The 15,088-nt window shown below is 42.1% G+C and overlaps 1 protein-coding gene across 16 annotated transcripts in view; it reads right to left on the minus strand.

Moving 5' to 3' along the window:
- Positions 1-559: 559 nt before the first annotated feature.
- The window catches only part of ERBIN (erbb2 interacting protein), a 134,831-nt gene continuing 120,302 nt past the window's right edge, over positions 560-15,088 (minus strand). For all 16 annotated transcript variants that reach the window (XM_052775707.1, XM_052775713.1, XM_052775711.1 and 13 more), the window contains 3 exons: positions 7,175-7,267; positions 6,515-6,589; positions 560-3,803 (listed from right to left, as the gene is read on the minus strand). In XM_052775707.1, the coding sequence (XP_052631667.1) occupies positions 3,696-3,803; positions 6,515-6,589; positions 7,175-7,267 (276 nt within the window). In that variant the 3' untranslated portion in view covers positions 560-3,695. The remainder of the gene's footprint in view (positions 3,804-6,514; positions 6,590-7,174; positions 7,268-15,088) is intronic.

A 15,088-nucleotide genomic window follows, 5' to 3' on the forward strand; every position in this document is an offset into this window, starting at 1 on the left:
TCAAGTAGTAAGTGATACTGGTATGCCAGATCCACATATACAAGGAAGAAAGACCGAACAGTTTGTGTTACTACATTGTCAGGTTGTTTCCAAGAAAATGGGATGTAAACCTGCATTTACCTCTCCTGTGAAATTCTGTGCCTAGGTCTTCCCTTTCTTTACCGCATAACCCTTGTACATGTCATCAGAGCACTCTCAAGACACTCTTAATTTTAACCCTGCTCCTTGACTTAATCACTCCTCTCTGCTATTGAAACTACTTAGTTTGCATCAGGTAAAGACCACTCATCTCTTTAGGAGAGAAGCCACTGGCTGCCCTAGCTGATTTCACTGCAAGACTGGGTTATTCACAGAAGCATTTCTTTATCATGAATAACCCAGCCTTGCAATGAAATCACCTGGAGAAAACCCCTGGGCACTGAGATGCACAGAACCAGAAACACAAATAAGACTTTACTGATGTATATTGATAGAGTACTAAGGTCTACAGAAACTATAGAAGAATGAAGTAGAATTATGGAGAACTTCCTAGAACTTAAATAAGTCAATTACACACAGCTTTAAAGAGCATTAGTTTATTATCTATTCTCCATGTGTTACCTCAGAAACAGTCTAATTATATACAAAAATTTGGAATGCTGAATAAATGCTGATCAATAAAAACATTTTGTAGCTGTTGACATGGGAGTATTTCTAAACAAAACCAAAATAATCATAAAGGCTGATTCTGTGTTGCTTATTGCTATGCTTGTGTTCATAGAATGCTTTCAAGTATATACACATTTTTTAACTCCAGTCCAAAGAAGAAACTAAAAAATATTTACATAATAAATATGTGGGAGACTTCAACTTTTCATTACATCAGTTGAACTGATTCTTTAATGAACTATGAAGAATAGAAAGAATTAACAGAGTTTACAGCAACTCATTGCCATGCTGAGTAACTTAGCCTGATGATGGATTTTATTCTATTCAAAATGTAGTTTAAGATGCATTCAAAATGAAAAGTGCCAACATTGTCTCTCCTCCTGCTGAATCCTGGCTGGACTACTTCAGGAGACATCTTTCTCCCACTCCCTGCAAAATCATCTAGTTTGACATGTGCTTACCTTTACACACAGACACTGGAAGGAACAAACACATTTCAGTCTACTGAAAAACTCCAACATTTACTGAGTAAAATCAGCATAATCCATGTTTTATTAGATAGCTAATTTGCTAATGTACTGACGACAAGCTTTGGCCAAGTATTTTCACAAGAAGTACTAAACTTCTTGCTATAAATCTCTACTTCTATAGTTCTACCACAGCCAAACAGTTTTTGGTAGAATTTTCCTGTGATACATAAATCCAAAAAATTAAGTGACACAACAATGTTTAAAACTTCTGTTACCATTAAAGCAAAATACAATACAGTATAATTCCTCAGTGATATATTTAAATGTACTGCAAAATGTATACAAAGTCAGCCCAAGATCAATAAAGAATCAGTTCTTCTTTTTGGACTTTTCCCTTCTCAAAGATACAGGTCATGTAGAAGACCAAAGTAATTTAGGACTTGTCTGTATGCATTCCCTTTAAAAGGCAGTGTGTGATAAAAACAACATGATTAAAAGTAATGAAAATGTGATGTGAACATTTTACATTTTCAATAAAAAAATAGAAACTAAACAACAACAAAACACATCTTAGAAGGGGAACACTGAAGCCTGCTATTATATAGCTATGTTTCTCATTCTTTTCTTTGAAGATTAACAGCACACAGAAAATAGGTGAATTTTATCAAAATACAGCACATTTTTGCTAATATATAAAAAAATCATTTTCTATGTAAATATTACTGAAAATCAACTAAAAAGAATTAAAATATACAAAGAGTTGTTAAAGGGTTTCAATTACAATTATTAGAACTATACACAGTACAATAAGCAATAGTTAACATCTTTGAAAGAAGTGCAATAATATTGGAGTTCACTTATTTAAAAAGTACTGCCTGTTTATTACCGCTAGCTATGTATAATTCCTCCCTCTTCCAGCTCATTGTCCCAAAACTAAAGGAGGCTGGTGTTTTTGCTAGCTTTACTAAAAGCATTTACTTTTGTACACATGGGTTGAAAAAAGCAACTTATACCTGTTTCAAACTACCAACTTATACATAATTAAAAATGAACTGCAATAACTGAATATTGCTCCAATGACAGGCTAATCATTAGCCCTGATTAAAAACAGTTATTGGTCTTCTATGGCACTTTTCCCTGGTCCATAACAACCGTGTATTAATTATCACTGCAGATTATGCAGTCTCTATTCAATTACAAAGGAGAAAGAGAAAAATAAAGTTAATGTTTCTGGTAAACAAAATTAATAGAAGCATAATTGAATATTTTATACAGTAATAAGGAACAAAGGCAGCCTGCGGTAAATCACTATTACATTAATATAGTTAGAAACCCTTTAATGACTCTGAAGTGTCTAGTTCACATTTCATGTTACCTGTAGGAACAGCCCTTTAAGAAACATCATTACGAACGGATGGGTTTTAAGTACCCCCTCCCTTTGCTCTCCATCTCACCACAGCAATTCTCCATCACTGTTCAAAGTTTCATAAACTTGCTTTGGTTACCTAGCTCCATGCGTATGGTTTCCTTTTTGATTAACAAGGCAATGCAAAGGCCAAACAAAATCGAGATGTCTTTCATAAGCTTTCCTGCATCATTTGCTTTGTGTGTGTTTAAATATATATTACAGGCAACAACCTTAAAAACTGGCCATTTCAGTTTCATTTTTAAAATCTGTAAGGTTAAAATGGAATACTTTTTATAAAGATAAAAGTATCGCCGTTTGCACAAAACTGGGGATTTCCACAGCAGAGAAAAACCTCCGGGCACATTTCCACAGTACAGTTGAAAAAATTACGTATGCAAGAAAACCCAACTAAACATGAATCACATGTGGTAAATGAGCATTCAATGACTACATTAAGAACAAATCCTGTAGAATATCACAAATTTGTAGTTTCAGTCTTCCTAATAAACACCGCAAGCTTTTATTGCATTTTCTGTTGGTAGACGTACACTCCAGAACTAAACACTTTTTCTTCTTGCCTGATTCCGTATTTAGATAGCAGATAGTTGTTTCACCTGACCTTTATTCTGTCCAACCAGCACCACCTTCCATCTACCCATTCATCTATACAATGTGCACATAGCAAAGCCAACATTCCATATTTCCTGTCCAGATCTACAGAAGTGGTTTCAGCATAACACATTAATATGTGGTGAATAAAAATAAAGGCAATAAACAGCTACAGGACAGACAGCCCTGCCATCTGTCCATTGGCTACAACCGAGGCTTCACAAAGCCTTACACAAAGTTTAGTAATGTGTATGAATTATCCAAAAATAAACCTACAATCTGTACAAAAAAACAACACAGGTCTGTTCTTGGAGGAGTGATCCTTAGATTGCTATAATGCTTAAAAACAAGTTTATTCACCATATGCATTTCCAAAATGATTTCCTGTACGTTCTATACAGTGGTTTTTCCCTCATTTAGCCACAAGTTCAGTATTTCCTATACAAATTTTGATCATAATTCTTTTCAAGTTCCTTTCATGTATAAAAATAGGCAAAATACTCAGTTTCCCATAAGTCCTTCAATGAATCCTGCTGGCTTCTTCCCCCGATCCACAGTATTTATGAAGAAACTTCTCGCACAATGATGAGTTCCACTGCATTCTGAAAAGTCTTTAGCAAAGATACTGCTTGTCCATGATCAATATTGATGAAACTGTATCCATTAGCCTAAAAAGAAATATTTAAAATTGAAAATTAGTCTCATATGCCATGTTAGTGAAACATGGCTTATATTTCATGTTAGTTTATTTAAGCTTTAAAGTTTAAAATAACCAAATTCTATATGAATGCAGACAATAAAACACTGCAGATTTGCAGATTACATTGTTGATGTGCGTTGAACATGTACCTGCTACAAGAAATTAAACTACTGGGTTAGCCTTGGAAGAATTTTGCCCCAAAGATATTGCAAATAACCAAAACAGAAAACTGAATTTTAAACCATTAACATCAGACATCTAATTCATCAGCCTTAATACAGCCACACCAAAAACAGCAAATGCAGTACAAATGATACATCCCAGTTTAAATATCAGAATATTAGAAATGGCATTTGTGACAAATTAAAACTATCGAAGCCTTTAACAAAAAACATGAATGGCATTGGGAGCCATTTTAGGGTGTGAGACCTCCTAAGGTCACCCCCAGCTTGAATTTCCCTATGACTTTAAACAACGTTGTCATTCTTGGGACAGGTTTGGCATGGCAAACACAGGCAGGCTTAAGTGGCCTACAAAAGACAGGGAAAACGTGGCTATGGTTAAACTTCTCAGGGTGTACTACTGCAAATTCATGTTCTGGCTGGGTGGTAAAATCTTTCTGAATGACAGATTCATCCAGTTTAAACTGTTAGTGCTTCCAGCTGTGTACCCCTCCTTTCTCCCTGAGCTACTGCCCCTTATGTGGTGACAGAGAGAACTGGTCATGTGCCCTGCACCTTAGCTGTGCCATTTTGGAGCTGAGTTCCTTATCCCATCACCAAATGCTTACTGTTGCTACCAGTTGAATCCTTTGTTGTAAAGTCAGTGGTTTTTAAGTCTGTCTGTGGTTGCAGAGAAAGATTTATGTATATACTGTTTAGAGAGCAAAAGAACCAATATTTGTACAGAATGTCCTAGCCCTAACCTAATATGCAACAGTATCTTAAGATTTACATGCAATTATCTAGTCACTGGTCATATAGAATATTTTTATCAGACCTATGTATTAGACATGCATTATAATATGCCTGCCTAATGCATGCTTTACAGAGAACGTTGCAAGATCAAGCATAGCAAAGTCATTTTGGGAGAGATGATATTCAGTCAAAAACTGCAGAAGCTGTCTAAGCAGCAACAAGACAGAGTGGGACTGTCATTAAATGATCACTGGGATTATCACAGGTATAAAGAACGTGCTGTTACACAAAAAAATATTCTTAGTTACGAGAAATGAAACAGCCAGTAATTGTCTAAGCATGCAAATGCAACTTCTCCTTCACTTCTTTCTCAAACTATGAATGCCTTATTAAATGAAAAGGAAAACCCAAGCAGTGCCAACATGACAAAAGGAAACTTCATTATAAAAGTCACACAGACAAATGAAATTCCATAAAGACAGGAATAAATCATTAAAACAAAAGTAACCTATCACACATATTCCACTCTATAAATACGTAACAAATATGCTACCAGTATTTTCAAAGGTTTAACATGCTTCTTGCTCCTGTTGGAGAGTGTTAGTGTGTTGGAGGGTTACCTCCATCCCTTAAAATCATCTACATCAGTAAGAGAACTAGGACCTTTCTCACCCCAATGAGGACGAAACAGCACAGAATTATTTACCATGCTCAGAAACAAGCCTTCTTTTAGTTTGAACAACATGATCTCAGTTTAGTTTTCTTGTGTGCTTTTTGGCTTTATCTTTAATTTGAAGGATTAGGCTGTATTTTCAGCTTGGCTTTGTTTTAGAAAACTGTTCACAGGATCTTGTGGTTTAATTGAGATACTAGTGGGTTTTTTGTTGGTTTGTTTTTAGAAAACTGAAATGCAGCAGAGTTGACTATCAACATTCTCAAACCAGTAATGTGGTGAATAGTTAATAATTTTTAACAAGCTCTGCCACTTTAAGGGTGGCTACAGCACTGTTCAAATGTCCTGTTAGCCCATTTCCCTAAGAAAGTAAGGCTTATATAGTCCCGTTGTCCGTTTCCCTGACCCCTCCCCAAATAGCTTATGAGCTCATTAGACAATGTCAAACAAATCTGATACAGAAGAGGTCTGAAAGGCACCGACTTCCTACAGAAAAGAACTGCACAGCTGCAGCCCAGAAGCTCTGGCTCCTGAAGCAACCTGCTTGGCTCACCCACAGCAGATGGGGCAGCCAGGAGGTACATGCTGTGACCAGCCAGGTATCAGCCAGCCAAGAGGCAGCCTCTGCCAGTGCTTGCACATCTCCAGCCTGTCAGCTGGGGGAGAGGCAGCAGAGGCTGGCAGGAACTGCAGGATGGAGAGGGATGTAACAGCAAGGTGCAGCCTTGGAGAGGGGTTGTGAGGGGTGACTGCTGATGTTCAGACAACACATTATTCAGAACACTGCACGTGAATGACCACGAGTTAAATAACTGAATGATAGTAAAGCCTAAAGAAAAGCTTGAATGACAACATTAGGCCTGGCTTTTTTATCTTTAAAAGTGTGAAAAGTGTTCAGAGTTTGAAACAACGATCCAACTGATTAGTTAGGTGGAAGAAAATTAAAAGCATCATCCCAGAATATAAGAATGCTTCTGGAGAAGATACTGGTAATCTGTCTAAAAATTAAACATTCTGCTCTTAGAAAAGTGGCAAACTAAACATGAAATGGTATATTACATATGCTAGTTAATTACATGACTACAGTACCTGAATTATTTTATCTCCAGGCTGCAACAACTTAGATGCTGGTCCTTCTGGTTGCACTCTGGTTACAAATATACCCTTGAAAAACAGAGGTGGGAAACATTTATGACAACTTATTTCACGAATAGTAGGGTAGCATGAAACCAATGTAACTCAAAACATTTTTCCAATTTTCCATCCTAAGTAGAAGAGAATGTAATATTATCTACAGGTCTACAGGCTTTTGTGACTGCCTTCGTTTTCTGATATTAAATCCAGGAGAATTGCCTTTAAAGGAGTACTGAAGGGCAAATTCTGATCTGCCTTTGTTTAATTTGGCAGATGTCTATGTCAAGGTGAATTCTCAACCACCAGAAATAAGGCTGTAGGCTAAATCATGTTCTCTTTTAAGAGGCTTCCTAATTGTAAACTCCATAATTCACTACCTCAAATCTGTTGACTGGTAGCTGGAACCACTCAGCTAGAATAACCCTCTATGTTTTCATGTGACCACTGTGGTCACCTGCCACCTTGATTTTCCATATCATTTGTCCCCATTTTCTCTGCTCCAGTCCTGGAATCTAGTGGTTTGGGGAATACATACTTTCCCCCCTGCCCTTTGCTAAACACTAGAAACATTATTGATCAGAATGATTTTAAGATGCATTAGTATAAAATACTCACATCATCTTCAGGTCTGAATGGATTCCCTCTACCACCAACTCCTCCTGATATACTAAATCCAAGTTCTGGATCCTTATCAATTCTCACTCGAATCTAAGTAGTTACAACCAAAGTTAGATGAACTGGCTGAAAATCTGCATTCAAAGCTACTGTAATGAAATTATTACTAAGAAATTCAGGTGAACAAAAGTTTTAAAAAGAAAAAAACTAAAAAAACCCCACATATATCACAGTTCAGGAGAGTATTATATCTCATAATACTAATTCAGAACAAGATTCTAATACAACAGCATCATGTATCATTGTACATAAGTTTTAATACAATATCACTGTCCTGGGTTCAGCTGGGATAGAGTTAATTTTTACAGGAACCTGGGAGGTGGGGGGGCATAGCCGGGGCAGCCGACCTGAACTAGCCAAGGAGCTATTCCATACCATGTGACATCATGCTCAGTATATAAATGGGGAGCGGGCTGGGGGGAGCTCTCTCGACTTTTGGTGGCGGAGCGTCGGGTTCCGGGTGGTGAGCAGTTGCACTGTGCATCACTCTTTTTGTATATTCTTTCATTAGTACCGTTGTTGTTGTTGTAACCTTTTTTTGTGTTGTCCCAGTAAACTGCCCTTATCTCAACCCTCGAGGTTCCAGTTTTTTTTTTCTTTTCTCTCCTCCGTCTCCTCCCTATCCCACCGGAGGGGGGCGGGAGGAGTGAGCGAGCGGCTGCGTGGTCCTTTGTTACCGGCTGGGCTGAAACCACGACAGTCCTTTTTGGCGCTCAACGTGGGGCCTGAAGGGTTGAGATAACGACAGATCTGGCCAGAGCGTGTTGAAACAAATTTGTCATACGCATTTCTTATATTAGATAAATAGATGTTAGTCACAATGTTGGTTCATTTGTTTACATGGTGGCGTTTTGTAAGTTCTTATGTGCTCTATGTATTGCCTGTAGTTACGTTTCTCACCTCTGGGAGAGTGATTGGGATTATCATTTTGCTGTACTGGGCAATGTCGACTTGTGAAATGATTACATCACTGGTCATGAGGTATCTGTATGAGGCAGTGATATCATTTCCATACCTCGGGCACCTTCTATCGGATTTTATTGGTAATTACACCCAATCCATGGGGAAGTCAGGGGGGGATACCTCCCCCCGTCCGTTTGCCTTCCTTCTCTCCTTCCGACTAATTACAACAGCTTTTGAGAATTTTGAATATCCTTGGGATGCGCAAGCCAGTGTGCTGTTAGTGCTGTGCCTCCTGAATATGTTTCAGGTCTTGTTTAGGGCTACAAAAAGGCTCTTTAAGAGTACCACCCAGAGATCTGCCCCAAAGCTGGATATTCATGGGTGGCACGGCATGTGGGAGGATATGGGCAGGTATCTAGAGAACTTCTCACCTCCAGTGGCTTGGAAGTTCACTCCCGAACAACTACAGAACCCTCATGAAGTGGTAGATTATTTGAAAGAAAAATGCTGTGACTATTCCAAAGACGTACAAGTCACTGCACTGTGCTGGGCCCTGGCCAGTATCTACCAAACACTACTTGATATTAGGCAGCACCCTCAGGGGGAAAAGGGGGAAAAGATGGAAAACAGGACAACAGGCACCGTGGCTACCCAAACCCCGACAACTGGCACCGTGGCTACCCAAACCCCGACAACTGGCACCGTGGCTACCTCAACCGCGGCAACAGGCACCATGGCTACCCCTACCCCGGCAACAGGCAGTGTGGCTACCCCAACCCCGGTGACAGGCACTGCAGCTAAACCAGAGAACCAACCTGTGCCAGTATCAGTCGCCCCTGTACAGAAAAAGAAACACACAAAGGAATCAGTTCGCTTAGTGAGAGATGAAGATGAACCAGGGTCATCGCGAGAACAGGAGGAAGAGACAGAACCTGAAATAATTACCCGATCTCTATCCCTGAGTGAGTTGCGTGACATGCAAAAAGATTTTAGCCGCCACCCAGGTGAGCACATTGTTACCTGGCTGCTCCGATGCTGGGATAATGGGGCTAGTAGTGTGGAATTAGAGGGTAAGGAAGCCAAGCAGTTGGGATCTCTGTCTAGGGAAGGGGGCATCGACAAGGCGATTGGGAGAAAAACACAAGTCCTCAGCCTCTGGAGGTGACTTCTGTTAGGTGTAAAGGAAAGATACCCCTTCAAGGATGAGGTTACATGTCACCAAGGCAAGCGGACCACCATGGAGAGAGGTATCCAGTACCTGAGGGAATTAGCCGTGCTGGAGGTGATTTATAATGATCCAGAAAATGCGCAGTCACCCACAGATCCAGATGAAGTCCAATGCACACAACCGATGTGGTGGAAGTTTCTACGAAGTGCACCACCAACCTATGCCAACTCATTGGCAGTAATGTCCTGGAAAGAAGGCTATGGACAAACGGTGGATGAATTGGCTGTCCAACTCCGGCAATACGAAGGAAGTCTCTCTTCCTCCGTACGGGCCTGTGTCTCGGCTGTAGAGGAATTGTCCTGAGAGTTCCAGCAATTCAAAGTGGATGTGTCCTCCTCCCCACCTGTACAGGCCCGCATCACAGCTATTGGGAGTAAGCACTCTGCCCAAGAGAGAGGAGAGAGAAAGTACACACAACGGGCTAACCTGTGGTTTTACCTGCGTGACCATGGAGAGGACATGAGGAAGTGGGATGGAAAATCTACCTCAGTCCTGGATGCATGGGTACAGGAGTTGCGAGAAAAAGCAATCAGAAAAGAGGATTCTTCTTGGAAAACTGCTGCTCCAGTTTCCCGTGAGCAGTCCCCCAGACGCAGTAGATGGGCTGATCCCATTTCTGATCCTCTTGAAGGGACTTCTGATTCACATGTGTGAAAAGTAAGTAACGGATATTCTAACCAGGATTAGAGGGGCCCTGCCTCCAGCCAGGTGGAGGAAAGGGACAACCGAGTCTACTGGACAGTGTGGATTCGATGGCCTGGCACGTCAGACCCACAGGAATATAAGGCTCTAGTAGACACTGGTGCACAATGCACCCTAATGCCATCAAGTTATAAAGGGGCAGAACCCATCTGTATCTCTGGTGTGACAGGGGGATCCCAAGAGCTAACCGTATTGGAAGCTGAAATGAGTCTAACCGGGAATGAGTGGCATAAACACCCCATTGCAACTGGCCCAGAGGCCCCGTGCATCCTTGGTATAGATTATCTCAGGAGGGGGTATTTCAAGGACCCAAAAGGGTACCATTGGGCCTTTGGTATAGCTGCATTGGAGACGGAGGAGATTGAACAGCTGTCTACCCTGCCTGGTCTCTCTCAAGACCCTTCGGCTGTGGGGTTGCTGAAGGTTGAAGAACAACAGGTGCCAATTGCTACCACGATGGTGCACCGGCAGCAATATCGCACCAACCGAGACTCCCTGATCCCCATCCATAAGCTGATTTGCCAATTGGAGAGAGCCAAGGAGTGATCAGCAAGACTCACTCACCTTTTAATAGTCCCATATGGCCCGTGCAGAAATCTAATGGGGAATGGAGACTAACAGTAGATTATCGTGGGCTGAATGAAGTCACGCCACTGCTGAGCGCTGCTGTGCCAGATATGTTAGAGCTTCAATATGAACTGGAATCAAAGGCAGCTAAGTGGTATGCCACAACTGACATTGCTAATGCATTTTTCTCCATTCCTTTGGCAGCGGAGTGCAGGCCACAGTTTGCTTTCACTTGGAGGGGCGTCCAGTACACCTGGAATCGACTGCCCCAGGGGTGGAAACACAGCCCCACCATTTGCCATGGACTGATCCAGGCTGCACTGGAAAAAGGTGAAGCTCCAGAACACCTGCAATACATTGATGACATCATTGTATGGGGCAACACAGCAGCAGAAGTTTTTGAGAAAGGGAAGAAAATAATCCAAATCCTTTTGAAGGCTGGTTTTGCCATAGAAGAAAGTAAGGTCAAGGGACCTGCACAGGAGATCCAGTTCTTAGGAGTAAAATGGCAAGACGGGCGTTGTCACATCCCTATGGATGTGATCAACAAAATAGCAGCTATGTCCCCACCGACTAATAAAAAGGAAACACAGGCTTTCTTAGCTGTTGTGGGCTTTTGGAGAATGCATATTCCAAATTACAGTCAAATTGTACGTCCTCTCTACCAAGTTACCCGGAAGAAGAATGATTTTAAATGGGGGCCTGAGCAACGACAAGCCTTTGAACAAATTAAGCGGGAGATTGTTCATGCAGTAGCTCTTGGGCCAGTCTGGGCAGGACAAGATGTTAAAAATGTGCTCTATACTGCAGCTGGGGAGAATGGCCCTACCTGGAGCCTCTGACAGAAAGCACCTGGGGAGACCCGAGGCCGACCCCTGGGGTGTTGGAGTCGAGGATATCGGGGATCCGAAGCTCGCTATACTCCAACTGAAAAAGAGATATTGGCAGCATATGAAGGAGTTCGAGCTGCCTCAGAAGTGGTTGGTACTGAAACACAGCTCCTCTTAGCACCCTGACTGCCAGTGCTGGGCTGGATGTTCAAAGGGAAAGTCTCCTCTACACATCGTGCAACTGATGCCACGTGGAGTAAGTGGGCCGCACTGATCACACAACGAGCTCGCATAGGAAACCCCAGTCGCCCAGGAATTGTGGAAGTGATCACGGACTGGCCAGAAGGCAAAGATTTTGGAATGTCGCCAGAGGAGGAGGTGACACGGGCTGAAGAGGCCCCGCTGTATAATAAACTGCCAGAAAATGAGAGGCAATATGCCCTGTTCACTGATGGGTCCTGTCGCATTGTGGGAAAACATCGGAGGTGGAAGGCTGCTGTATGGAGTCCTACACGACAAGTCGCAGAAACTGCTGAAGGAGAAGGGGAATCGAGTCAGTTTGCAGAAGTGGAAGCCATCCAGCTAGCGTTAGACATGGCTGAAAGAGAGAAGTGGCCAGTGCTCTATCTCTATACTGACTCATGGATGGTGGTAAATGCCCTATGGGGGTGGCTACAGCCATGGAAGAAGAGCAACTGGCAGCGCAGAGGTAAACCCATCTGGGCGGCCGCACTGTGGCAAGATATTGGTGTTCGGATAGAGAAGCTAGTGGTAAAAGTACGTCACGCAGATGCTCATGTACCCAAGAGTCGGGCCACTGAAGAACATCAAAACAACCAGCAGGCAGATCAGGCCGCCAAGATTGAAGTGTCTCAGGTGGACCTGGACTGGCAACATAGGGGTGAGCTATTTATGGCTCAGTGGGCCCATGATACCTCGGGCCATCAGGGAAGAGATGCAACATATAGATGGGCTCGTGATCAAGGGGTGGACTTGACCATGGACACTATCGCACAGGTTATCCATGAATGTGAAACATGTGCTGCAATTAAGCAAGCCAAGCGGCTAAAGACCCTGTCGCATGGAGGGCAATGGCTGAAATATAAACAGGGGGAGGCCTGGCAGATTGACTATATCACACTCCCATGAACCCACCAAGGCAAGTGCCATGTGCTTACAATGGTGGAAGCAACCACTGGATGGCTGGAAACATATCCTGTGTCCCACGCCACTGCCCAGAACACTATCCTGAGCCTTGAAGAGAAAGTTTTATGGCGACACGGCACCCCAGAAAGAATCGAGTCGGACAACGGGACTCACTTCTGAAACAATCTCGTAGACACCTGGGCCAAAGAACATGGCATTGAGTGGGTATACCACATCCCTTATCACGCACCAGCCTCCGGAAAAATCGAACGATACAATGGACTGCTGAAAACTACATTGAGAGCAATGGGGGGTGGAACCTTCAAACATTGGGATACACATTTAACAAAAGCCACCTGGTTAGTTACTACTAGAGGATCTGCCAGTCGGGCTGGCCCCGCCCAACCAAGATTTCCACATACTGTAGAAGGGGATAAAGTTCCTGTGGTGTGCATGAGAAGTATGTTAGGGAAGACAGTCTGGGTTAGTCCCCCCTCAAGCAGAGACAAACCCATCCAAGGGGTTGTTTTTGCTCAGGGACCTGGGTACACCTGGTGGGTGATGCAGAAGGATGGGGAAGTTCGATGTGTACCTCAGGGAGATTTGATTTTGGGAGAGAATAGCCAGTGAATTAGGCTGTATGATATTTAACTGCTAAATAACCTGCCAATGTATGTCATTGTATCTATAGTGTCTATATGCCATATCAAGGGTATTACTGTAAGAATTACCCAAATGACTGAAGGATGGACTTTGAAACTGACCCAAGTACAACAGTGATAGAACTTGAACTGGTGCCCAGCAATTTCCTCAAGATCAACCTCTTCGACCTGCAGGCCAAGGGTGTGGGTTGCACTAAATGTACCGGCCACAAGTTCCAGAGGCAGCATACAACAACCTAACACCTCACACTATCTCTCTTATCCTGAAGAACTGTTACAACAGATGGAGCCCCAAAGTCATAGACTAAATAAAATTGATGGACACATTGGAGGGATAGCCCATTGAATAAGGGAATACTATTTGGGGGGGGGGGGATGTCCATATACATATATATATATATATATGACAAGGAAAGTGGTAGTAGTTGATTGGACAATGTAAGATCTGGGCATGATGTAGATGGTATAGAATAAGGGGTGGATAATGTCCTGGGTTCAGCTGGGATAGAGTTAATTTTTACAGGAACCTGGGAGGTGGGGGGGGGGGGGGGCATAGCCGGGGCAGCCGACCTGAACTAGCCAAGGAGCTATTCCATACCATGTGACATCATGCTCAGTATATAAATGGGGAGCGGGCCGGGGGGAGGGCTCTCGACTTTCGGTGGCGGAGCGTCGGGTTCCGGGTGGTGAGCAGTTGCACTGTGCATCACTCTTTTTGTATATTCTTTCATTAGTACCGTTGTTGTTGTTGTTATAACCTTTTTTTGTGTTGTCCCAGTAAACTGCCCTTATCTCAACCCTCGAGGTTCCAGGTTTTTTTTCTTTTCTCTCCTCCATCTCCTCCCTATCCCACCGGAGGGGGGCGGGAGGAGTGAGCGAGCAGCTGCGTGGTGCTTTGTTACCGGTTAGGCTGAAACCACGACAATCACTATTATAATCATAGTCCATGTGGGCTTTAAGTTCAGAGATATTTTGATATTAAGTAAATGAATTTAATGTCCCCAGCAAATATACATGTTCCTATGAAAGAACCTTTTCCTCCTATTTCTTTGCTACCTCTAGCTGAATTTTAAAAATCAAACCTTGTTCCTACTGTCACTCTAAGTTCTATATAGCCAACAGTCTCCCCCTTCTCTTGCCAGAATAATTGACTAGAAAACTTATTTAACACAAGAAGTGGACATTCTCATTCTAGCACAGAATGAAAACATAGTTCTCACTATTTTCTCAAAAAGACCGAAACAATACAAAGGAAACATCCTGTGTCCAAGAGCGGAAAGAAGGTTGCCACAATGAAAGAGCCATTAAATTGTATAAGAATTTCTTATCCACATCTGTCTGTCATAAATAAAACTGATAATTATCAGGCATGCATCAGATGCTCACACTTTTTTTATCCTGGCTTTTGTTTATGGATGCATATTTCTACATTTGCAGGTTTTTGAACCATTCTGGATAGTGATGAATAGATGCAAAGTACTCTAAGTTGTACTGCTACTCTGTATTTTTTCAGTTACTAGATAAATAATGAGTTGGTGATCAATAAGCGTAGTTGAGAAATAAATTTCTAGCTCAGTAAAAAGATGCAAGTTTAAGTTTCTGGTACATTCTGTTAAAATTTCTCTCGTAAAATGTCCACATAAAAAGTAAAAAGAGCTTAAAACTAGAAGGAATGTGTGATTTCAGTAGTCGAATTGCACGGACGTAATGCTGTCTTCTGCTGGAGATAAACTCCTATATGATTTCTGTCACCATCTACAGAGAAATGGTAATAAATGAAAACAATCTAACAATTCATTGCCACTGACACATAGAT

The sequence above is a fragment of the Harpia harpyja genome, chromosome Z, assembly GCF_026419915.1.
Source record: "Harpia harpyja isolate bHarHar1 chromosome Z, bHarHar1 primary haplotype, whole genome shotgun sequence".
In the NCBI taxonomy this organism is placed as follows: Eukaryota; Metazoa; Chordata; class Aves; order Accipitriformes; family Accipitridae; genus Harpia; species Harpia harpyja.